Source organism: Macadamia integrifolia, chromosome 6 (assembly GCF_013358625.1).
Source record: "Macadamia integrifolia cultivar HAES 741 chromosome 6, SCU_Mint_v3, whole genome shotgun sequence".
NCBI lineage: Eukaryota > Viridiplantae > Streptophyta > Magnoliopsida > Proteales > Proteaceae > Macadamia > Macadamia integrifolia.
In genome coordinates this window covers 6493424-6518187 of record NC_056562.1, presented here as the reverse complement: position 1 = coordinate 6518187, position 24764 = coordinate 6493424, and the positions used below count along the sequence as shown (strand labels likewise).

Genomic DNA, 24764 nt, shown 5'->3' with positions numbered 1-24764 from the left:
TCAATGAGGTAAAATCGTCCTGAATATAGGAACATCTAAGTCCCAGACTGGGATTGACAACATATAGTTGCGGGCCAGGGTATTTCCATGGGTTGCTAGAGACCCCATATTGAGTATATCGTAGATTGATTGTGTATGCAGCCACTCTAAATTTTATCTAATGAGGACCCTCTTGATTGGCTAATTTTAGAAATAAGTACCTGATGTTGAGAATAACAAGACTGATATTGTTGAGATGCATTTCTTGGTTGAAGCAAGATGAACTGTTGAAGAAGATTGGCATCAATTGTTGAAGCCAACGAACCAAACAGGTTGAGTCGTACCAGAAATAGTCCTTAAGGTTTGAAACACCCCCTACAGTAGTACAATTGTGGATTCCTGCATTTTACCTCCAAGATGAAACAACCACTGATCTTTGTCTGATTGTACATAGATTTTGATCCTTTGGGAGAGTAAGGCTAGACCCAATAGTTCAGAAAAACAAAACCAAAACAATAATGGAGAAAACCAAAAGACAACCTTTTTGAAGTAGGGATTACCTTACTTTATATAGGAGACGAAAGAGACATCTCCAATGGGTGTTTCCAAAAGCCATGTCTCTTCCATAAGATATGTCTGTTAACCATTCAGACATACTGTCCAATAGTCCCACCTATTGGTCACTTTTAGGTGCCGATTAGGAAGAGACAAACCTCTCCATCACACACTTTTATAAGACAAAAAAATATTTTGAATCTTTTACTTCTAAAACCATTAAAGATTCCAGCATAATGAGGGAACATTGATATATATATATATATATATATATCTAATTTTGGGCTGAGTTTTGCTCAACCTACAGTGTACCAAGAATCTCTTCACCCACCACCTCCGGGCATTTCGGATTCTATACTAGGGGATAACTATGATTGATTCTCCAAGTTTTTCTTCATCAAAAAATTTCTCATAACCACTTATTACATTTATAGCTTCAGAATTAGAAAAGTTCAAGCTGAATCAGTTTCACTTTTATGGGTTGAAAGCAACCAACAATCAACTACCAACAACCAACAGCCAACAACCAACAACCATCAACTAGTTTTGTTACACGTTAAGTAAATTTTAAGCTGCAGAATATTAGAACATGGCAAACATACGGATCATGTGCCATAGTAATGTTTAGTTGAAATTTCAAAAACTTGGTTGAAATGATGGAACTAAAAAATTAAATTACTCTTAGCTCAATTGGTGAGGTTGTGGTGTAATAAGCCCACACTCACTAGGAAGTCTTGATTTCCCCTCCCCCCTCCCCCCTTCTATAGTGTACCCTTCTAAAATAAATAAACAAATAAATTACTCAGCACCGCCACCAAGGCATGAAGAAGGAAGCAAATCAAATACCAGAGACTGAAGCATACATATCCATGAAAAGTAATTATTCCTGATTATCACTCTTACATGCTTAAAACTATGCTGTTACTGCCTAAAACTATATACATAGAGCAAGTAGAGCATCAGCTGAATCTAAACCAGCCTCCATTGACTCCAATTTAGATGCCAGAAAGGCCTCCTACCAGAACGAGGCCACCATCTACTAAATCTAAAGTTCAAGGAAAAGATTTTCTGTCACAAAGGTCTCTTTTTTCATCATAAAGAACAGTGTAGTTTTTACTGCTCACATTCCTGAAGTAGCATTCTTCATTACTATCATATGCATATACTTGCTGAGTACTTCCTAACCCACTTACTACCAAGTTTCCCTTTACAAGCATATTACCCTTTCCGTTCTGCAAGTTTCTGAGAGAGCTCATAGAGAAACCAAAATGGTCATCAGAAAATTTGTCTTCATTAAATCCCAACGAGAGGTTCACAAGTGAAGTAAAACTGCCATTTCCTTGGTTCACATTGTCCGAGTACAAATAAAAGGGGAACCTCTGCATTGATTTGATATAATACATAAAAGTAGAAGGAAGCCTTGCTAAAACACTTCTATTAGCTTCAATTGCTTGAGATACAATCTGCAAATCTAAATTCTTTTTCATCTCCATTGAGTTTGTGAAACTAAAGTTTTGAAATGAATATGTTATGATCTTCCCATGGGAGGACTTCACCCATCCTGATGAAATAATAGACCTTCTTGCATTGATAAGAAAAGATCCATTCACACCTTTGAAATGTGAAACCAGGGATACCTGAGGATGTGAGCTTTTGTGTTTCATAAGCTTTCCCCTAGTTCTCTCATTCTTACTATCCAACCAGACATGCAAATTCGCATCTATAAACCATACACTAAGAGCATTTGTTACACTAAACCCGAAATTGTGCTGATCCCCATCCAAAATCTTGCCAAGGAACGGCGTAATCTCAATGTCATACGAAGGGAGGTTGAAAGAACCAATCCCAGTGATGGGCCTCCATAGGAGAGGATTGATTCCTCCAGTATAAATCACAGTGAAAGGCCAGATAGCACCTACAATCCTTTCGTCGAGTCTAACCACAACCTCCCTAAAAGGGCCATTTCCAGGCACGTTTGTTAGATTGTTTGCTTTCACATAATTATTGGGAGGATTAGTATACCAGGATTCATCATCCGAATGAAATGAAACATACACCTCCAGAACAGCCCGATAGGCATTTCGAGGAATTTTAAACTTCTTCTTCTGTACATCCGTCGAATTCTCAATCAAAAACCACAACCCATCATTCAGAGGAAGGTTTCTTGATATGGGTATTACCAAATCAGCAGGAAAATCAAAGCCAGAAACCGAATTCTGCCGCTCAAGGGAACTTTGGGGTACTTCCCCAGGATAGAAATGGAATGTTACATTAACATGGTAGATTCCAGTGTAGGTTTGATCAACAATGTTACCCATATAAACAGAAAATCTTTGAGGATTCTTTAGCAATGAAAAGTACCTTGTAATGTCCTTCTCGACGGTCCAGACGATCCCAGTGGCTCTAGGCTCTGCAGTACAGCTGCGGAGAATCTCGACACCGCCCAACCAAACACCAAAAATACGATCAAATTGCCTCCCTTTACAAGTGGCTTTCCATTCAAGAACGATTTTGGAGAAATCCTGAGATGGGCAATCTGATGGGGGTTTGTATTCAGCAAGAACAGGGGGGTTACCATATGTGTTTCCGAAATCATGCTGAAGGATGAGGTAAGAACAAGGTTTTGTTTTAGGTAGTTCAATGGGTTTTGTTACTTCGAAATAACGAGTGATGGAGACATTATTGGGAGAGGGTTGTGAAGGAACTCTGTTCTGAAACGATTTGTTTTCTGAATAGTTGCATTGCAAGGCAAAGAACGGTGACAAAGAAGGAGAGATAGAAAGAGGATGAGAATAGAGGAACCCATAAATTTGTGATGGTCGTGGCGTTCTTGTCTCTCTTCTTCTCTAGTTACAGATTTTTTCTGATGAATTCTTCTCTAGTTACAGATAGATTCAAAATCTAAGTAAAGAGAGTTCGGATGAGCTACACAGATAGTGGTAACCTGACACCTGGCTGATCCAGACAGAAGACAGTAGAGTACCGTTATATTTGTTTTTTTAAATTTCTTATTTTTCTGTGTATTTCTCTTTTTTTTTTTTTTTTGATGAAGCTGTGTATTTCTCTCTAGACCTGTAAAACCAGGGTTTCAAAAATCAGGAACTGAGTCAGTGAATCTGTCGATTCTGATCAATCGGTACTGGCGGATCCAGGTGACTGATACCCACCGATTCTGTTCTATTTCCGGCCTATTGCAGCCAATTTAGACTGATTCGAATCGAAATCAAACTAACCGAATCGATCCGGGAATCCATTTTTCAAAACCCTGTGTAAAAAACACCCCTGCTCTCTCTCTCTCTCTCTCTCTCTCTACCATTTTAAGCTCCATTCACTCTCTCACACCGACTATCATGGAAGCCCAACCCGCAGTACTCTCTGAGAGCCTTCCCACGTCAAAGGCCACAATCATGAAGTCTGGAATTTCAAAGAGCCACAGAACCTTATAATGGATGAACCATGCTGGTATATCTTGTGCCATAAAAAGAATCAGATGGAGAGAAAATGTCCAACCAGGTAAGCCAACTGTTAGAACGAATGGAAAACAAATAGATTCATACAAAGATGACAAGACGATTTAACGAGGTTCACACATCAATGTGATGTACTATGTTTTTCAGATGAAGAATAAGAAGATTCACAATGTTGGAAGAATATTACAATGAATATCTCTAAAGAAGAACATTGAAATTCACGGCAAGAACACTTTGTTCAGAAACCCTAAAACAAAAAACCCCAAAATCTCACTTGCTTACATCAAGTCATCATAAAATATAACTACTCCTCTAAGTTAGATCGATCCATAGAGTCATGGCCAATCAGGACGTACCATACCGCAAGGGTGAAGCCCTCATTTTCCCATATGAGATCAATGATGGGCTATTATTGACCCAAGCTGTCTGCTACTACCACATACCTCAAAAAAATCTCATTCAAGCTACCACCAAATTTGATCAAAAGAGATCAATCTTCAAAATGGATCAAGAATTCAAGACAAACATAACACCTGCACTAATCTTTCTAGTTCGTCACTTTTTCCCATCCCTTTATCACAAGAGTTTTTGTCTTTGGTTCTTTTGTTTAATGTTTTGACCCGACCATTATCAGTAATTGAACATTTATGGATGGCGTGATTGGGAGCTTTCCCTTTTTTTTTTTTCAAGTGGATAAATACTATCGAAGAGTTTTCCTATAGTCACGTTTACAAAATATCTCACTGTTCTCCTACTGTCCCTTCTTTTCCCTATTTTATGTAAGGAGTTTGGATTGTCTTTGGTTCTTTTCTTTAATGTTTTGACCCGACTATTATCGGTATTTGAACATTTATGGATGGTGTGATTGGGAGCTTTCCCTATTTTTTTTTTTGTTTTTCAAGTGGATAAAATCTACCCAAGAGTTTTCCTACGGTCTTGGTTTCAAAATATCTCTCACTGGTTGCTATTCAAAAATATTTTTAAACATTTGAGATTATGTTTCCTGACCAAGGTTTTAGAAGACGGAATGTTTTACCCACACACCCCACCTGAAAAAAAGAAAAGCGGAATCCCCATCAGGATTAGTATTGGCCAATATTGATTCAATCTTGAGTTGGATTAGTTTGAATTGGACAAAAATACCTCTAAAACATTTTTATACTATTTTACCCTTTGTCTATAATGAAGAAAATGAGTGAGTGGAAGAAATTAAAGTAAGGTGGAGTGTTTAACAAGGAAGTGATTGATTGTGAAGGCATTAAAGCAAGGTTGAGTGTTTGTAGATGCCTAATTTCCCCCCGGCCTCAATAATGATGATATATGAGTAGAGCTAGTATGTTTGCTCTCCAAAAAGATACTGTTTTTCCACAAACGCCCTAGAAACCCTAGTACCCTTTGAACCAACCCAAACCCCAAAACTTGGGTATGGAATGATTGAGTCAATAATTGGTCATTTATCACCACAAGTGATAGCCAATGATGCCGGGGTGACCGGAAGTGGTTGCCATTGCTTTCGAGAACCCTGAAACTCTCTAGAATAGAGCAGATTTTTTGTTTTCTTGATTCCCGTGAATCTTAGAGCCATTAGAGAGTTCACATCCTACATTAGTGGATAGTACTCATTGAGAGGATTTTGTCACTCATGCTTAAAATTTTGATACCCGTAACCCCTAGAATCACTTCTAGAAGTTCAAATTTCCCTAAAAACCCTAAAGAATGTCCAACATTGCACCATGTTGCAGCTCCAGCGACCTCCCTTGTTTGGCTAATCTGCCCAAGGCTTGGCTGATCGGCCTAAATCCTTTTGTCAATCTGCCCATCTTTGGAAGTTAAATATTTACAAAATTGCCATTGATGTTGGATTCTTTTACATAGGTTTCACTAGGAGAGAAAAATGAGAAAAAACATATATGAGAAAATGTAGCAAAATTCCTATTCTTTAGGAACTTTAGAAAAATGACCCAAAGCTCTGCCCAAATCCCTTAGAATCAGTAGAAACCTGCAGATTCGGTTGGAATACTGTGGAAACCCTATTTTCCCAAAAAATCCTAAAAATTCCTAAAAAATTCCAAAAAACACTAAAAACTTTAGAAAAACTAATAATAGTGGTGAGAAACCCTATAAAATCCCAAATATTTTTCAGAAGCCTATCTCCTCCAAAAGTGAGAGAAGAAAGCGACTTATTCATCCTTGAGTCGAGGGAATCTCCAATCACACTTGTACTACAAGCGTAGGTAACTTTCGGATTCGGCTCCTCTATTGCGCAATATAGGCGGTGGCTCAGATCCGATGCCTTGGAACACCTTGGCATGAAACCCAACACATAACCGCACACCTTGAGACCCTCCAAGGTGTCGGATCTGAGCCGCCACTTCTATTGCGCAGTACCATACCCCTTTGCACCATAAGCACGGCTGATACAAGTCACATTTGATCCACAAGGAAGAACAATGCAGTTCTCTTGCTCTTTCAATTCCTTCCATCAATGCATAAAATTTTGCTTGAAAACTAGAAGCATTTCCCAAAAAGGAACTGAAGGATGAAGTGACCTGAGCATTGTTGTCCTTAATCAACCCTCCAACTCCTGCCTTTCCAGGATTCCCCAGTGAACAATCATCACAATTCAACTTCCACCAACTCACCATCAGCGGCAACCACATGACTTCCATCACACCCTTCACCCTTCTCCTTGGCACCACCGTATTTAGCTCTCAACACCGCTGATAATCCAATCTTGACTTAATTCTGTCACGCTTCCCTGGACCTCTTCTTTTTATCTCATTAATAATGGATAAGAACCAATGATATGCTTTTAATTGTTTTCTTTAACAATTGTCAGTGTTTTTATTTATCTTTTATATTGTTACATGGTGTTCACATCACCTAAGTTATAATCCCTCAAATGAGGGCATTGTCTTTCTTATAAAGATATACTTCATTTAATAATAGGACAGAAATTAAGAACAAAACAACAAAAGTGAAGAGAATCATAAATTGGTCATTTAGTCTGGTTCCATCCTTTCTGTTTTTGGTATCTAGATTGCCATAGTATGCCCTATATTAGTACAATTATTATTATAGATTATGTTGTCTAAAAAGAGTTTTAGCTTCTCCTACTGACAACCAAAAGTTGAAAAGTGACATAGTAGTCGATAGCTGACTACAATTAAGTACAACAGATAATATAATTATGCAAGACAATGAGTCATCCACCTGAACTGTGGTAGAACCAAGATAGAAAAATACAAGGGGTGGAGACTGCGGAACTAACATCCACCATTGGGACCAATGTTCACTATCTCAGACCAGTATTTGTGTTGCTTGTCGTTCTTTGGGGGGCGACGGTGTGCAACGGCTATAGGATACTTGAAAACGACAATAGAGATTACTTGGCAGTCTTTTAGTTTCTACCCAAGTTTCTCAAGTCCAATCTCTGGTATGATTGGGTATTATCTATAAGATGAAACTAGGGACCCCAATCCCCCGTATCTCTCCTATGGATAACTACCTCTCATCAAGGTAGTTATCTTAGGAAGAGTGTATTACGTGTATATTTCCACTTCCCTAATGCTGACGTGACATATTGGCCACATCACCTTTTATTCTCTCACATGGCTTGCACTATCATGTGACAAGTAAACAATATTAGTTCAAATTGATATATGGCAATGCTGAAATTTAACTTAAGGATTATCAACATGATCAAAATGAAACTTTTTTGGTAAAGAATCAAAATGAAACTTCAATCGATGAATTATGACAGTATATATTCATACAAAGAATACTTTCTTCCTTCTTTTTTTTTTCGCTAAAAGATCATTTGTATTAAAAAGATAAAAAGATGGAATGTACAAGAAAGCAAAACAGCAACATACACAGATAGACTAAGAGAAAGGAACAGCCCCCCACCTTCGGCATTGCCATTAGCAAGAAAGAATAATTTCTTCCACGTATTTTAAAGAATTATGGTAGATGTGCCTTCATGGATTAACCCAGTGGTCAACAGTAGTTCCAACAAATTTTCTTTATAAACTGATCGACACAAGCACGTAACTATAAGTGTATACAAATACATGACTAATAACAATAAACAAAATGGTAGAGAGCTTTCTTCTACGTTATCATAAATTGTGAACTACAAAATCATAAGAATGATCTTGAGAATCAAAAATATATAAAATACAACATTTTAAACACTTTAGGTACAAATCCTTTGGTGAAGGGATCAACAATCATGTCTTCAATGCTGATATGAACAATCACTAGTTGTCGGTTCTGAACATCTTTCTTAACAATGAAGTACTTAATTTCAATATGTTTAAAATGACTTATTGAGAAAGTGTAGTTTGAAAACCTCATTGCCATAGTGTTATTATAGTATACCCGAATAGGCCTTTCAATTGCGGTTATCACTTTAAGATCTGTGATGCATTGCCTTAACCAAGATACATGAGAGACAACCTCATAGAATACTAGGATTTGTGCTTCTGTAGTTGAAGAAGTCATTGGTTGCTTGATGCTTCTCTAAGACATTGCTTCAGCAACAACTAAGAAAATATATCATGTTGTAGATCTTCTCCTACCACTAAGTCCATTGTAGTCTGAATCCAAGTAGCAAACTAATTTTAATTCATCAACACATTTGTACGTAAGCATGTGATCCTTGGTTCCTTTTAGGTATCTTAGTACCTTCTTAGTTGTTATCCAATGTGGCATTCCTAGATTCTTTTGGAATTTACCCAACACTTCCACTGTACAAGCAATATCAAGTTTGGTATAGACCTAAGCATATGTCAAGCTTCTTACAATAGAGGTATATAAAATATTCTATATTTGTTGTTGCTCCAAGTCACTCACCGAACATTATTCCAAACTTAGTTTGTCACTTTAAAAAATAGGTGCTACAGTAGGCTCAGAGTCCATCATTTTGAATCATCCAAAGTTGTATTGATATAACCTTTCTGAGACAGTACTATGGTCTTATCTAATATGTCTCTATGAATCAAGGTTTCTCTTTACAAAAAAAAAAAAGAAGGTTTCACCTATATCCTTCATATTGAAATTTCGAGTCAGAAATTTTTTTGTTCCCATGTAGCAATCCAAGATTACTGCTCGCTAAAAGAATATCATCCACATACATGGCCAAGATAATGAAATGACTTCCTGTAGTCTTTAGATAGATTACACTAATTTGCACTATTCTCCATAAATCTAAATGGAGTAATCATATGATCAAACTTCAATTGTTATTACCTAGAAGCTTGTTCAATTCATTTATGGATCTATTTTTCAACTTACATATAAGGTGAACTCTTTTTTCTAATGAAAATACCTTAGGTTGTTTCATGTATATTTCTTCTAGTAATTCTCCATTTGAGAACATTGCCTTGACATCTATCTGGTATTACTTTAAGTCATAATAAAACATTAAAGCCATAACAATGCGCATTGGATCTTTCTATGATTGGAGAATTTTTTTTGTTTAATCAATGTCTTCCTAATAAAACCTTTCGCCACAAGGTAGTCCTTATTTCGTTTTATGCTGCCTTTGGAATTCCTTTTGCTTTTAAAAACCTATTTGCAATCAATGACTGCAGAACCTTTTGGCAACTAAACTTGTTTCTAAACATAATTCTTTGCTATTGATTCCATCTCACCCTTCATGTCATTGCACCATAAGATATGATCTTGACCATTCAGGGCTTGTGAAAATGACATTGGATCTACATAAATTGAAAAATTAAATTTAATTTCTTATAGGTAAACATGATAATCTGAAGAAATTGCATATTTCCTTTTCTATTGCATCTTCTCAAACCTGATTGTTCATCCACATTTTCCTCATGATGAATAATTTTTATACCAATAACTTGTTCTTCCATTGATACAACCTCTAATTGCTTTTCTAAGAAGTTGTAGTGGGTTTTATTAGAAGACAACTCGACACGCTAATATGATTTACGAATTTCCCTCATTGACATGTGATTGAGATAAAGTTTTCAAATGTCAAATGCTTTTCAATATTTATGTGCAAACACTCCTTCACCTTTGGACAGATTCCATCTCTTCAACCATTGGTCAGTAGGGTTTGGGCAAAGGAAAAGAGGTTAGAAACTCAATAAGAAAATCCCTATAATAAATTAAGAAAACATCATTAAAAAGGGTAAAATTCATTCCCCTCCCTTGAACTAAGGCGAAATATCAATTGGACCCACCACCTTTGTGAAAATATCACTCCCCTGCCCTACAAGAAAAAGATGCTATCTAACAGCCCCCAACCATTAGTTCTGGCTGTTAAGTCAAGTTAATTTTTTCATAATCCCCAAAATACCCCTAATTGTGTATTGCAAAAGTTACCTTTAAGTGAAAGAACAACCGAAATCCACCCTATTCTCCTCCTTCTCTGTTGTTGAGATAGACATGCCCACCACAAGGCTCTCCCGGTTTCGGTCAGCTCCGGCAACTTGGTTTGACTCTCTGTTCCAAGATGACGAGCTTCTTTCACAGACCCAATGTCTCTCTCAAGCTCCTATAAACAGTTCAACGACACCCAATTTCAGAAACTCTGAAAATTTCTACTTCTTTATATGATAGTTTGTTCCTTGATTAGGTTCCGAGGACTCGAATCAGTGACAGGGTAAGGAAGCTTCAGGAACTGGTTCCTAATATGGACAAGGTAAATTTGCTCAGCTTGTTGAATCTAATAAGTACTTAAAACATAGGTTTAGAGGAATTCCCAAGGTCACTTAGTGTCTGATTTTATAATCTAAAGACAATAAACCTTGAATTAGCGGTTCTTTGTAATCGCGGTGTCATGGTTTCACGAGTTACTTTGCAGCAAACAAATACTGCTGACATGTTAGAGGAAGCAGTTGAGTATATCAAGCACCTACAAAAACAAATTCAGGTATCCCATTGCATAATTCTGCAAAGTGTTAAATATGATTCATAATTAGATTAAAATTTACACTAATGCTATCAAAAAGCATATTTTGATCCATTGAAAACCCAAACTTGGCAGGATCTCTCTGAGTATCAAAGGAAATGCAAATGCTCTACTAGAGAAAAATTCCACCATTAAAAACGACAGAGAAATAGAGAGAACGTCAGACAAAAATGGAATAATAAATCCAATTTGTCACATGTGGAAGCTTCAATGAAGGCGATCGATCCTTCTCCTTCAATATTCTTCTCCTTTCAGGAACTCAATTCGTTAATTTCTGGCGTGTCGACTTCTACTGACGATGCTGATGATGAAGAGGTTACTGATACGGAGTGGTTCTTTCTTGTTTCGATGACTCAGTCTTTTATGAACGGCATTGGCCTTCCGGGTTAGGCGTTTTACACTTCGACGCCGGTTTGGTTTGCCAGAAGTGAGAGGCTTGTGAACTCACTTTGTGAATGGGCACGACAAGGTCAGGTTTTTGGGTTGCAGACGACTGTTTGTATTCCTTGTGCGAATGGCGTGGTTGAATTAGGCTCGACAGTATCTATTTTCCACAGCTCGAATCTGATGAGCAAGGTTAGGGTTTTGTTCAATTTTGAGAATCTAGATATGGGTTGTCGGCCGACGGCGTAGACGGACCAAGGTGATATGATTCATCCTCGCTTTGGCTCTCGGATCCATTATCATCGGTTATGGAAATTAAGGATTCTGTTAATACAGCTCCAGCTACTACTGCTACAACTTTAGTCCCTTCCATTGTTCCTAAGATTTCTAAGTCCATTCATTTCGAACACCTTCAAGCTTCTTCTCCTTCTCCTTCAAGCATCCATAGGGGAAAAGACAACAAAGATGAACAGGAGAAAAATGCTTCGATGAAGACTATCTCTTCGGTTCAGGTACAGAGAAAGAGGGATAGGGATGGATTTCAGGCGGTCCTTCCCTTGAGGGTAATTTTGGGATTACACAATTAGGGGGAATTTTGGGGATTATGAAAAATTAACTTGACTTAACAGCCAGAACTAACGGTTGGGGGTTATTAGATAGCATCTTTTTCTTGTATGGGAGGGGAGTGATATTTTCGCAAAGGTGGTGGGTCTAGTTGATATTTCGCCTTAGTTCAAGGGAGGGGAGTGAAGTTTACCCTTAATAAATTAAGAAAACATAGAACAATAAAGAGTGTGAGTGGTGGGGAAGGATTAAAAAAACTAAAAAGTATGGGTGATGTGTATATATATTGATAAATTATTTTTGGGAGAGGATTCCTTAAAAGGCAGTGTGGCCCTTGCAACAACATGGGGGCTAGTGGGAGGAGCACTACTAGAAGCATCAACAAGGGTGGAAATTCTGTGTTTCTTGAGGGGTGGGGTGGTCATGGCCTCACTGTGTCTGGGCACAGGAGCCACGCTACCTTTAATACTTCTTTTTTCTTTTTTCCTTTATATATATATATATATATATATATACACACACACACACACATAGGGTCGACATGAGCCAGGCTTAGTCCAGTCCTAGCCCAGCCCAGCCCAGCCCATTCTTGGGCTTCAAAAGCTCAGCCCAGGCCCACCCTATGAGCTGAAAACAACCTAAGCCATGTTCGGGCTCTGGGTGGGCTTGGTTTGGACATGCTAAATTGACACCCCTATCATGTGGTCATTAAAGAGCAAGAGTGAATGTAATTTCAATTTCAAAATTGAAAAACAGATTCTCACCTATTTCATAATTCAGTAAAATTTGATTCATATTTCACTAAAAAACCAAATGAAACAACTCCCAAAATAGAAATCACCCATGAATTGAAACAGAAATCATATAAATCAGGTTTTATCTAATGAAAAAAATCAAATAGGTTAACTAATGAAAGACATCAACCCTTCATCCTTGCAAATTAAAAATATTAAATCTTTGTTTTTTGGTAAATGACAAATTTAAAATTCACTTAAATAAATTCTAATGAGAAAGGAGTAAATTAATGACTTATTATTTATAGAGACTGGTAGGTTGTAGCCATACTTGACCTCGTGGTTCTAATTCTTATCGTATGGAGAGCTGGTCTGGCATTCCGATAAAGTAATAGAGTAGTACTGGTCTTCTTGATGTTATCCACCGCGTAGTTGAAATACTTATCACATGAAGGTACTGGTCTGGCCTTCCAAAATTGAATGAACAAGTGCTATGTTAGATTATCCACTTCAAATTTACTAATAAGACTTCTTCCAATTCATTTCCCCCCCCCCCCTCTCCCTCCCCCCATCTTTTGTGAATCTTGACCTCTCATTCATACCACATTGAAACTACATTTCTACACATGTGATATATATTTGAGCAGGAATTGATCAAATAAAAAAAGTTCCATTCCACCTAGACTGTTAGTTGTGGGAAATATAGTTACAAAATTGACCCCGTTGTTGAAATAATTGAGATGAACATTTCAAATTACAGTACAGTTAGTATGAATAAATTAGTTGTTTTAATGTAATAAACACAACACAAATTTCTTCATGGTGAAATGTTACATGTACTTGGGTAGTTGTTGTTTGTGTCTTGGTTTCTTTTATTACTTATTAAAATAGTAGTTAATATGTAGTTGGAAGTGGTAATGGGGTCATGGTGGGTTAAGTGAGTACGTGGATGAGGAGGTTGGGAAGAATTGTATCATTGTGGGTAATTTAGTAACAGTCGTAACCATGAGGAGTCTTATTTATTTATATGGTGATCAGTAATGAAATTTATTCTAGATCATTATCCCTAAAGATTCTTTTAATAGAGATGAAGCCAGCTCACTCCCAATTAACTACGCAAAGAGGTTCGGTCTACCTCCCAATTAAGCCACGCAATCTCCCTTCTCTCCTTATTCTTACTTAAATTCTCTCTATCAAATAGGTAAATCAAGAATTCTTAAAGGATCGTATGATGAAAGTACTTACTAATTCAACTCTTTGAAGATATATCTTGGTCAAGTCCACCAACAACTATAGAACCTTGATCAGTGGTTACATGTTCCTTAAGGGATAGCAGCAACGGCAGCCATGAGAATGAACTTCCAAGTAATTATACTAATTAAAAGACTGATAATTAAAAGTCTTTAACTAATTAAATTAGCTTGGAAGTCACAAGTAAAGACTGATAATAAAGTACTGATCTCTATCCTCATCGATGATCACTTTGACCCGCCAATATTAACGATTCTTATTATCTATGATATTATTCAATTGACATCAAGTTTAGAGTCATGAACTACTTTATTTGAACGAGGAAAATAGTTTGATTGACTCATTTGTTAGAAGGACCCGGTCCTTGACGTGTAGGACTCTTTGAATCAATTCCATTCCATGGTTTCTTGAATCTGATAATTCTGAATCCATATGCACTACATGTTATTATGATAAATAAAGTTTGGCTTATCCAAAAAAAAAAATCCTTGAACCTGTCAACCGCCCTCCAATGACAATGCTCGTAGCTGTACCGTTATTATTTATTTATTTCAATAATTGTACCATACCAATTACCAAATGTACCATTATTTTTTGTTCCAATTTCGTGGGCCAGCTGAGTGATCAGCATTATTGTAAGTGAATCCATTGGCATTTAAAATGAATCTTACCAAAAAGAATCCATTGGCCTTTAAATGTTAAAACCCCATCCATCAGTGACTGGGGCTACTATCCAACCTGGTCATCCCAAAATCAATCGGCTCGGGTTGAAACACTAAACCGGATTTTGTACAATTTTTGTTTAGAATACTTTATTTCAACCTTCTGCAGAGACGAGCACAAGTAACGCAGTTCATGTTGCTAGGCTTATCAAAATTTATTTTCTGGATCACTAGATGGCTACGGTAGTAGGGGTGTCAAAAGGTCGGTTTGGTTCGATTTCGTTGTGTGTTTTTTGGTTTTCAATATATATTGGGTTAGATTGAAATTGACCAATAGTACATTTGGTCTACAAAAATCAAACCGAACCAAATCAAACGAAAGATGAGGATACTAGAAATTATGACCATGATTGATTTTCCTGGTATGATAGATGTTTCTTGTGAAGGAGTGTGGATTCTATGTGTGTGCGAGGGTCAGTGGAAGCACACAAAGATGCATCCATAGAAGAGTCATTTTCCTTTCATGGGGATAGATTGGTCATTTTATCCTCCATTGTCTGAGCCGCTAGCACTTGGGAAATTAGTGGCACCCCCAATCTCCACCCCCATAAAAAGGGAGAGAGAAAGCTACATGGTCGTGTGCCCTTGCATTAGAGGGGCCAATGGGAACATGCTCTAGGGCATTCAACAGGGTAGGGTGTTTCACTGCCCCTGTATCAGGGCGTAGGAGAGCACAAATGGGTAATTTTCTTTTCTCCTAAAAAAGGAAAGGGAGAAAGATTGCTACCCTGCTCGCACAGAAAATAACCAGACACAATAGGAGTGAAACTGTACTACCCCACCAAAAGGTTATTTTTTTGATAAGTGATATGTATGTATTAAGGAGAAAAGAATATACAGAGTAAGGTAGTCTTAATCTCCTTCTTTGGATAGACCAAAAGAAAGGAAAATAGACCCCTTGAAACCAAGCAGGACAGGCCCTGCATTACAATGGGGAATCAAAATCAAAGATTACACTCTATAGTAGACTTTAAACTCAGAATCATCTCTTATCAAATTATTCAGCTCATCTGGAAAATCTTGAGCCTGAATAATAGTCTCTCCCTGACCTGTTGCATATGATGCCATAAATCAGTTGATTAATTTATTTCCCTCAAAACATGCTTGAACTCCTTCCTTGCTGGTGATTATGACCTGATATAGCCAAAATAACCTCTCGGTGGGGGCAATGACACATGTCGTCTCTGAGACACGCGTCCTCCGCCAGACGAAGGCTCCGAGAGACCACTCACGCTCAATCACCGAGGCACGCTTGCAAAATCATGCGGGATCACGTCGTCTGCATGAGGGGAATATTCCCCCCAGAAGGTTGGACATATTCGAGTGGGACTCTAAGAGGGAAGAAGGGGGAAAACCCTAAACCCGGAGAGCTATATAAGGAGGCACGGAAGAAAGGGGAAGGTAAGTTTTGAGACCCTCACCATTACTCCCTTATTGAACTGTGCGGCCGACCCTGACTTGAGCGTCGGAGGACTAACCCCGGACAAAGCTCCGGGCCTCCGTCGTATGTGTTTATGTAGGTTCGACTAGCGGGGTATTTTTGGCAGCAACAGATTGGCGCCGTCTGTGGGAACGACGGTAATGGTGGGGAGAACCTACAACCGAAAGAGGACGAGAGCGACGTCCAACATAGACATGGGGGAAGAACCTTCAGGGGAGCTTCCTCCCTCGGTGGAGATTGGACGAGAGAGGGGCCATGACGACCGGGAAGTGTCCGTCAGATACCAGCGTTCGGCTGGATATTCAGTATGTGAAGGCAGCGACCATCAGCCTCCCGCGGCCCAGGAGTACGTGACGAGGCAGCAATTCGAAGACCTCCAGGACAAATATAACCGGATGGCCGAGACTATGAGGGAGGTCTCCAAAGCTGTCTCCCACAGGACCGGCGGAGCACCCCCAGGTCCCACGTCCAGTTTGAGAGGGCTCGCGAAGAAGACCGAAGCAGTACGGGATCGACGAGGGCCGATCGTGACCCTCGAAGCCGAGCAAGGGAGAGTCCCGCGCCCCGAAGTAGGACGCAACGCGCCGCCAGAGACCCGCATGGGGATCAGCACCAAAGAGACAAACAGAGGTCCGAGGACTCGGGATTAAAGAGGATGATCTTAGACCTGAAGGACGAGATCAGAAAGGTGGCAGAAAACCAGGCAGGGAACCGCGAGCCCGACCTCACCAATGATACGGCCTTAGCTGACGAGGTCATGAGGGACCCGCTCACGGTCAATTTTCGCCTGCCCAAGTACGACACTTATGACGGGTCGGGGACCCCGTCGATCACTTGGAAGGTTTTAAGGTCGCCATGCAATTCCATCGCGTCTCGGAAAATATTATGTGTCGGGCCCTCCCATTGACGTTCAGGGGGGCGGCGAGGCTGTGGTACAACCGACTGCCGACGAAGTCGATCCACAGCTTCAGCGACCTGAGTTACTTCTTCATGAAGGGGTTCTCTAGTAGCCAGCCCCTCCAGAAGACTAGGTTGAACCTAACCAACGTCAAACAGCAAGAAGGGGAATCGCTGCGGAATTACATGAAGCGATTCCAACAAGAAAATATCACAATCAGGGGCCTAGACCCGAAGGAGGAGTTCACGGCCCTGCTAGGTGGCGTCAAGGACAAGGAGTTGAAGAGGTCCCTGGCGAAGCATACGCCTAGAGACCTGACCGAGCTGAGGGCGCGATGCGATAAGTACATCCAGATGGAAGAAACCCTCCAGGCAGATGAAGAAGTCGAAAGGAAGGCGGGGAGGAAGAGACCCTTAAGGGTTGATGATAAACCCGTCGAAGAAGGAAAAAGACGAAAGTCCGAGCGCAGTCGGGCCCCCAGCCCACCGAGGAAGTTTGAGAGGTACGCACCCCTGAACCGGAGGCGAACAGAGGTGTTAATGCAGATAAAAGATTACCCCGATGCCAGGGCCATGAAGTGGCTAGGAAAGATGGGGCAACACCCCGAAAGACGCAATGGGGACAGATATTGCCACTTCCACAGAGACAACGGCCATGATATCGAGGACTGTTGGCATCTCAAGGGGGAGATAGAAGGAATGATCAGAAGGGGATACCTAGGCAGATTTGTAGATCGGGAAAAAGAGCTGGCCCAGATGGTAACGGCCGGAGGGATAACCGTCGGAGAGATGGTGGAGGTCGTTATGAAAGAAGGGGGCTCGCCCGCAGAGGCAATCAAGAACAGCGGAGAAACCAGACACCGGAGGAAGATGAGCGTGGGCCCCGAGAGGAGAATAAGAGCCCAACAAGAGTTATAGCGACCATCTGTGGAGGCCCAGCTGCAGGAGAGAGTTCGGTCTCTGCCAGGAAGGCGAAGGCCTACGCGAGGAGCGTACATGTGGTAGAATGGTCAAACAAGAAGGCGAAGACGGGGATGGTCATCTCCTTCTCAGATGATGATCTGGAAGGGGTACAGACCCCGCATGACGACGCCTTGGTCATCACTATGACCATAGGAGATTGCAAAGTGAAGAGGATCTTAGTGGATAACGGCAGCTCAGCTGATATCCTGTTCCTTGAAGCTTTCCGGAAGATGGGCCTCGACGAAGGAAAATTAAAGAAGGTCGAGCACCCGCTACAGGGATTCTCCGACGTCCCGGTGGAGGTGGAAGGGTCGATTGAGCTGCCGGTTCGAGCTGGCACCGGAGATCGCCAGGCGACGGTGATGATCAACTTCCTGGTGGTGAGCATTACATCAGCGTATAATGCCATACTAGGAAGGGTCGGGTTGAACCTGTTAAAGGCCGTCGTCTCCACCCCCCATCTCAAAATGAAGTTCCCTACCAAGAATGGCGTCGGGGAGTGTCGGGGCGATCAGGAGACATCCCGGAGATGTTACGCCACACTCTCTGGGGAAAGGAAAAGGCGGGCGAGGCACTCCCGATAGAGGATCTACGTGATGATGCCAGTTATCAACGGGGGGAGCCGGCCGAAGATTTGGTGCAAGTTGAAGCTGAAGAAGGGGACGACACCCGGCAGTTCCAGATTGGGGCCACAATGCCAAGGTCGCAGCGAGAAAGACTCATCTCATTCCTACGGAACAACGCTGACGTATTCTCCTGGATGGCGTCGGACATGCCCGGGATAGACCGAGAGGTGATAGAACATCACCTGAATGTTAGTCCAATGAAGAAGCCGGTGCAGCAGAAGAAGAGAATGTTCGCCCCAGAAAGACAGAAGAAGATAGACAAGGAAGTAGAAAAGTTACTGAAGGCTCGATTCATCCGCGAGATCCAGTACCCGGAGTGGATATCTAACGTGGTGATGGTCCCGAAGGCAAACAGGAAGTGGAGGATCTGCATCGACTTCACCGACCTGAATAAGGCCTGCCCGAAGGACGCATACCCCCTGCCAAAGATAGACCTACTCATCGACGCCACGGCGGGATACGAGGCGCTGAGTTTCATGGATGCATACTCGGGGTACAACCAAATCAAAATGGCCGAGGCTGATGTCCCGAAAACATCCTTCATAACTGAAGGAGGGTTGTACTGCTATGAGGTCATGCCTTTCGGACTAAAGAACGCAGGGGCCACCTATCAAAGGTTGGTGAACAAAGTTTTTAAAGGACTGATCGGCAAGACCATGGAAGAGTATGTGGACGACATGCTCGTGAAAATCCTGAAGGCGGAAAGACACATCCAAGACTTGGAAGAGGCGTTCCAAGTGCTGCGACGGTACGGCATGAAGCTGAACCCGGCAAAATGTGCCTTCGGAGTAGCCTCGGGGAAGTTCCTCGGCTTCATCGTCTCGGAAAGAGGAATCGAAGCCAACCCAGTCAAAATACAGGCCATTCGGGACATGAGGTCACCCCAGAACGTAAAGCAAGTCCAGGAGCTGACGGGTCGGGTCGCCGCCCTCGGAAGATTCATGTCTCGGTCCGCAAATAGATGCCTTCCTTTCTTCAAAGCGCTGAAATGGACCAAAAAGTTCGAGTGGACGGAGGAGTGCGAAAAATCTTTCGAACAATTGAAGGAATACTTGGCCGCACCCCCGCTGCTGACAAAGCCGAACACCGGGGATGCCTTGCAGCTGTACCTTGCTGTATCGGCAGTTGCTGTAAGCGCCGTACTGACAAAAGAGGAAGGAAGGCAACAACGGCCAATATACTATGTCATCCGAACCCTTCTAGATGCCGAGACAAGATACCGAAAGGCGGAGAAAGTGGCGTACGCCCTCGTGACGGTGGCAAGAAAGCTGAGGCCATATTTTCAGTCACATACGGTATGCGTACTCACCGACCAGCCCCTGAAGAAAATACTGCAGCGACCAGATATGTCCGGTCGCCTGGTAAATTGGGCCATAGAGCTGGGAGAGTTCGACATCCAGTACAAGCCGAGAACCGCTATTAAAGCACAGGCCCTCGCAGACTTCATAGCGGAGACGACGATCCCCGATGACCCGCAGGAATCTACCGAGGAACGAGGAGATGAGGCTTGGACACTATATGTGGATGGGGCTTCCAACAGCACGATGGAAGCGGCGCAGGAATCGTGTTGGTAAGCCCTGAGGGTTTCAAAGTAGAATGCGCCCTACGATTCGACTTCGACGCCTCCAACAATGAAGCGGAGTACGAAGCGATAATAGCCGGAATTAATCTGGCTCGGGCTTTGATGGTGAAGGAACTAGTAGTGAATAGCGACTCCCAACTCGTGGTGCGGCAAGTGAATGGCGAATACGAGGCCAAAGAGCAGAGGATGGCGGAATACTTGAACATTATGCAAAGTAGGTCAGCGACTTTCAGGGAATTTGAGGTAAAGCAGGTGTCACGAGAAGAGAATGCTAGCGCAGACGCACTATCACAGCTGGCCACTTCCGATTTCACAGAACTCGGACGAGCGGTGTATTTCGAAGTACTACCACAGCCAAGCATCGAAAAACCCCGCGAGGTGTTACCCGTAGGTGAAAACGGCCAAAGCTGGATGGACGCCATAATAGAATACCTCAAGGAGGGAAAGCTCCCAGAGAACAGGGACGAAGCAAGAAAAGTAAGAATGAGGTCAGCGCGCTTCTTCCTGAAAGATGACACGCTATACAAGATAGGGTTTACCTCACCATACCTCAAGTGCCTGGATTCTTCCGACGGCGAGTACGCGCTCCGGGAGGTGCATGAGGGGATATGTGGCCAACACCTTGGAGCCCGGGCCCTGGCACACAAAGTACTAAGGCAGGGCCTGTACTGGCCGACAATGAGAAAGGACGCAGAATCACTGGTCAGGAAATGTGTCAAGTGCCAGATGTTCACCCCCGTGCCTAGGCTACATTCCACCGAGCTATCGTCCCTATCTAGCCCAGTACCGTTCGCCATGTGGGGAATGGACATCCTAGGCCCGTTCCCCTTGGCCACGAGACAAAGGAAGTTTGTCATGGTGGCAGTTGACTACTTCACGAAGTGGGCAGAAGCTGAAGCCCTGGCGACGATAACCGAAAAGAACATAAGGGACTTCTTCCAAAGGGCGGTAGTATACAGATTTGGAATCCCCCAGGTTGTGGTTACGGACAATGGAACTCAGTTTGCCAATCCAACCTTCGACGCGTTCTGTGAAGCCCTCGGCATCAACCACAGGAAAACCTCCGTCGGGTATCCCTCGACCAATGGGCAAACAGAAGTAACCAACCGTACGTTACTCGAAGGGATAAAAAAGAGGCTAGATGATGCCAAAGGACCATGGGCAGACGAGTTGTACCACATTCTCTGGGCTTACCGCACCACTGAGAGGTTAGCTACCGGAGAAACACCCTTCATGTTAACATACGGCACTGAAGTTGTACTCCCAGTGGAGATAGGGGCTATTACCCATCGGATTCGGTACTACAACGAAGACGAAAACGACGGAGGACTCCGGGCAAATTTGGACCTCTTGGCAGAAACCAGAGAAGCTTCACAGGAAAGGATCGCCGCCTACCAGCGGAGGGTCGCTAGGCACTACAACACCAAAGTCCGGAAGAACGAGTTTAGGCAGGGCGACCTTGTCCTCAGAAGGGCGAAAGTGTCGGACCCAAGACATCAAGGGAAGCTAGATCCAAACTGGGAAGGTCCCTACAGAGTCTCGAGGGTAATACGACCAGGGTCCTATCACCTAGAGACTACGGGGGGAGTAAGGGTACCCCGATCGTGGAACTCCGATAATCTAAGAAAATTCCACCAGTAGTAAAGTGGCGGGCACGCACTCTTGCCATCTGTCACTCTTGCCATCTATAAATTTTTTCCGTCTGTAGTTCTTTGCAATTATTGCCCTTTTGAACCTTTTAAGTTGTAATTCATCTTGAAATCCGCAAGATTTTATTCATGGATAATACGAGAGCTGGTTTACGGCAATTGAGATTCTCTAGGCCGACAACCTTTAACCCTGCTGATCGGATGACTGAAGATCCACACCTCGGTGGAGGCACAAACAATGCTAGGTTGACCCGGCCGAATCACCCCTTCGGCTCGGAGTTCGGCCAAAGCCGAAAAGACATGACCTGGAGCCGAGGGTTCACACTTGGTGGATTGCTTGGTGATTCCTACTATTCAAGGGTCGACCTTCGGTGAAGACCTAGCATCTAATAGACCCTTCGGATGGAGCCGAGGGTTCACACTTGGTGGATTGCTTGGTGATTCCTACTATTCAAGGGTCGACCTTCGGTGAAGACCTAGCATCTAATAGACCCTTCAGCTGGAGCCGAGGGTTCACACTTGGTGGATTGCTTGGTGATTCCTACTATTCAAGGGTCGACCTTCGGTGAAGACCTAGCATCTAATAGACCCTTCGGCTGGAGCCGAGGGTTCACACTTGGTGGATTGCTTGGTGATTCCCACTATTCAAGGGTCGACCTTCGGTGAAGACCTAGCATCTAATAGACCCTTCGGCTGGAGCCGAGGGTTCACACTTGGTGGATTGCTTGGTGATTCCTACTATTCAAGGGTCGACCTTCGGTGAAGACCTAGCATCTAATAGACCCTTCGGCTGGAGCCGAGGGTTCACACTTGGTGGATTGCTTGGTGATTCCTACTATTCAAGGGTCGACCTTCGGTGAAGACCTAGCATCTAATAGACCCTTCGGATGGAGCCGAGGGTACACACTTGGTGGATTGCTTGGCAATTCTGACTACTGAAGGGTCGACCTTCGGTGAACCCTTCGGCTAGAGCCGAGGGTACACAACGAGTTGCTTGGTGGTTGACCATCGAATGGTCCACCTTCGGCCAAGTCCCAGATTCATGCGACTAACAAACCCTTCGGCTGGAGCCGAGAGGGAAAACACTTGGAAAATATTGCTAGTAATTATAGGGTCGGCCTTCGTCTGACTTACTAACAGGTCGACCCTCGGCCAAGTCGCGGGGCCATGCGCCTAAGGTCAACTAGGGTTTCGGCCCTTTGCAATTATTTATGAATCAACGATCATCAAATGAACAGATGAAAAAAGACAATTGCATTCATAAAAGCCCGAAGGCAAGGATTACACATAAAGCCCGAAGGCAAAAAAGTTACAAAAAAGGCCCGAAGGCTGGTTACATAACAAGGGGGTGGTCTGTGCTGAGGCCCGAGGCGACCTCAAGAAGCGTCCGTCGGGTTCGCAGCCTCGTCTTCGGCTGGGAGAGCCTCTTGGTCCGAACCTCCACGGCCAGGGGTCGGAGGGACTTCCCTATGCAGCTGGACCTCGCCTTCCTCGCTGCATCCCCCACCGTCGGCGTCAACAACCTCAGTGGCCGATGGAACCGCCTCCACATCGTCGTCCTCAAAGATGAGGCCGTTGTCTTTGAAGGAGACCCCGTGGTAGCGTCCGAGGACCCAATCTCGGACCTCGGTAGCACCCATTGTGTACGCGGGGGCGATGGCGTTCTTGATCTCCTCCCTGAAGGCCTCGGAGGACCTATACTTCTCGACCCCTCGGGCATCGGCTTCCTGAATACGTGCCCTTACCTGTGACTTCAGCTCTGAGAGCTTCCGATTAGACTCCCGACGCTCGAAGACCAGCTCCTTCTCCAAGTGCTCCACCTTCTCAAGGAGGAGGGTGCGCTCGTTGTCTAGGGAGACCTTCTCCCTCTCGCTGACTTCAAGCTCTCGGCACATGGCCTCGGCTCGAGCCGCCAGCTGACCCATCTGATTCTGAGCCTGCATGAAGCACCGAAGGTCAGAATACAAAAAAAGTGATAAGTAAAAGAAGTCAGGTGGACCGAAGCTTACCCCCGCCATGTAGATGCACGCGGAAGTGATCAGTGCCTCCGTCCCTTGCTTCTGGGCTTCGGTGGCATCTCGGGGAAGACTCCCCTTCATCACCAACTCCCTGGCGACCCGTCCGACGGCCAGAGTGTCGTCTTCCTTCACCGACCATTGGGGGACGAACCCCACCTCAACCCTCGTCGACGCGACCTTCGGGCCTCGGGAGGCAGTGGCGGATGAGGGGTCTTGAGCAGGCCCGTCTCTGCCAGGAGCTGCAAGGGCTTGGACAGCCTCGGCAGTCGACCCCTCCACCCTGGTCCTCTTCTTCGGGGTCTCGGAGGACGGTCCCATCTTTTCCTTCCTCTTAGACTTCGGCTGTTGGGGGGCATCACGTGCCTTGGCCTCCTTGATCTTTGCCTGTCTTGCCGCGGCGGCGGCCTTAGCCTCGGCTCTGGTAACTTGCACTGCACGAAGAAGTAAGGGTATTAGTATGAAGGACCGACCCTCGAAGGAAACAGACGGAGGCTAGCCTAACTCACCCGGGCTAAGCCCGAACTTGAAGAGGATGGCGTCGGACTTGAGGCAGTCGGCCTCGACTGGAGAACAACCTTCTTGCCGCCTCGCCATCGCCAACGACTCCGCGTCTGCCCCGAATAGGGCAGGGGCGGAGTTCACATCCCTAAGGTCCGGGATGTCCCAGACCGTGCCGAAGGGCACCCCCTCGGTCGACTTCACAAAGAAGTACTTTTCCTTCCATCCGTGGATATAAGTCGGGTAACCCTTCAGGAGCCGAAGGTCCTTTCGGGGGCAAAAGTAATACCAACCCGTAAGTCCCTTGCAGGCCTGAAGAAGGAAGCAGTTAATGAAAAGTTGAAGGGAGAGGGGCCTCTTGTACCGAACGAAGAAGATGACGAAGCTTAACGCTTGTCGCCACCCGTTCGGCGTTAGCTGGGTCGGGCTTAACCCATAGTGCCGAAACACCTTGGTAAAGAAGGGGTGGAGGGGCAGCCGAAGAC

General features: G+C 43.5%; 1 protein-coding gene across 1 annotated transcript; it reads right to left on the bottom strand.

The window, feature by feature from the left end:
* Window positions 1-199: 199 nt before the first annotated feature.
* LOC122081700 (peptide-N4-(N-acetyl-beta-glucosaminyl)asparagine amidase A-like) lies at window positions 200-23658 on the bottom strand. Its single transcript, XM_042648897.1, has 2 exons — window positions 23509-23658; window positions 200-3380 (listed from the first exon to the last, which is right to left on the bottom strand). The coding sequence occupies exons 1-2, from the start codon at window positions 23656-23658 to the stop codon at window positions 1587-1589; spliced, it is 1944 nt and encodes a 647-aa protein (XP_042504831.1). The 3' UTR covers window positions 200-1586.
* Between the last annotated feature and the right edge of the window lie 1106 nt (window positions 23659-24764).

What these genes read in the sequence shown, in the direction of transcription:
- LOC122081700 (XM_042648897.1), bottom strand. Translation starts at nt 23,658, where the DNA reads ATGTGCCGAGAGCTTGAAGTCAGCGAGAGGGAGAAGGTCTCCCTAGAC. An exon ending in TCTCAGAGCTGAAGTCACAG is followed by an intron (nt 3,381 to 23,508) that starts GTAAGGGCACGT and finishes ATCTGTAACTAG; the next exon opens with AGAAGAAGAGAGACAAGAAC.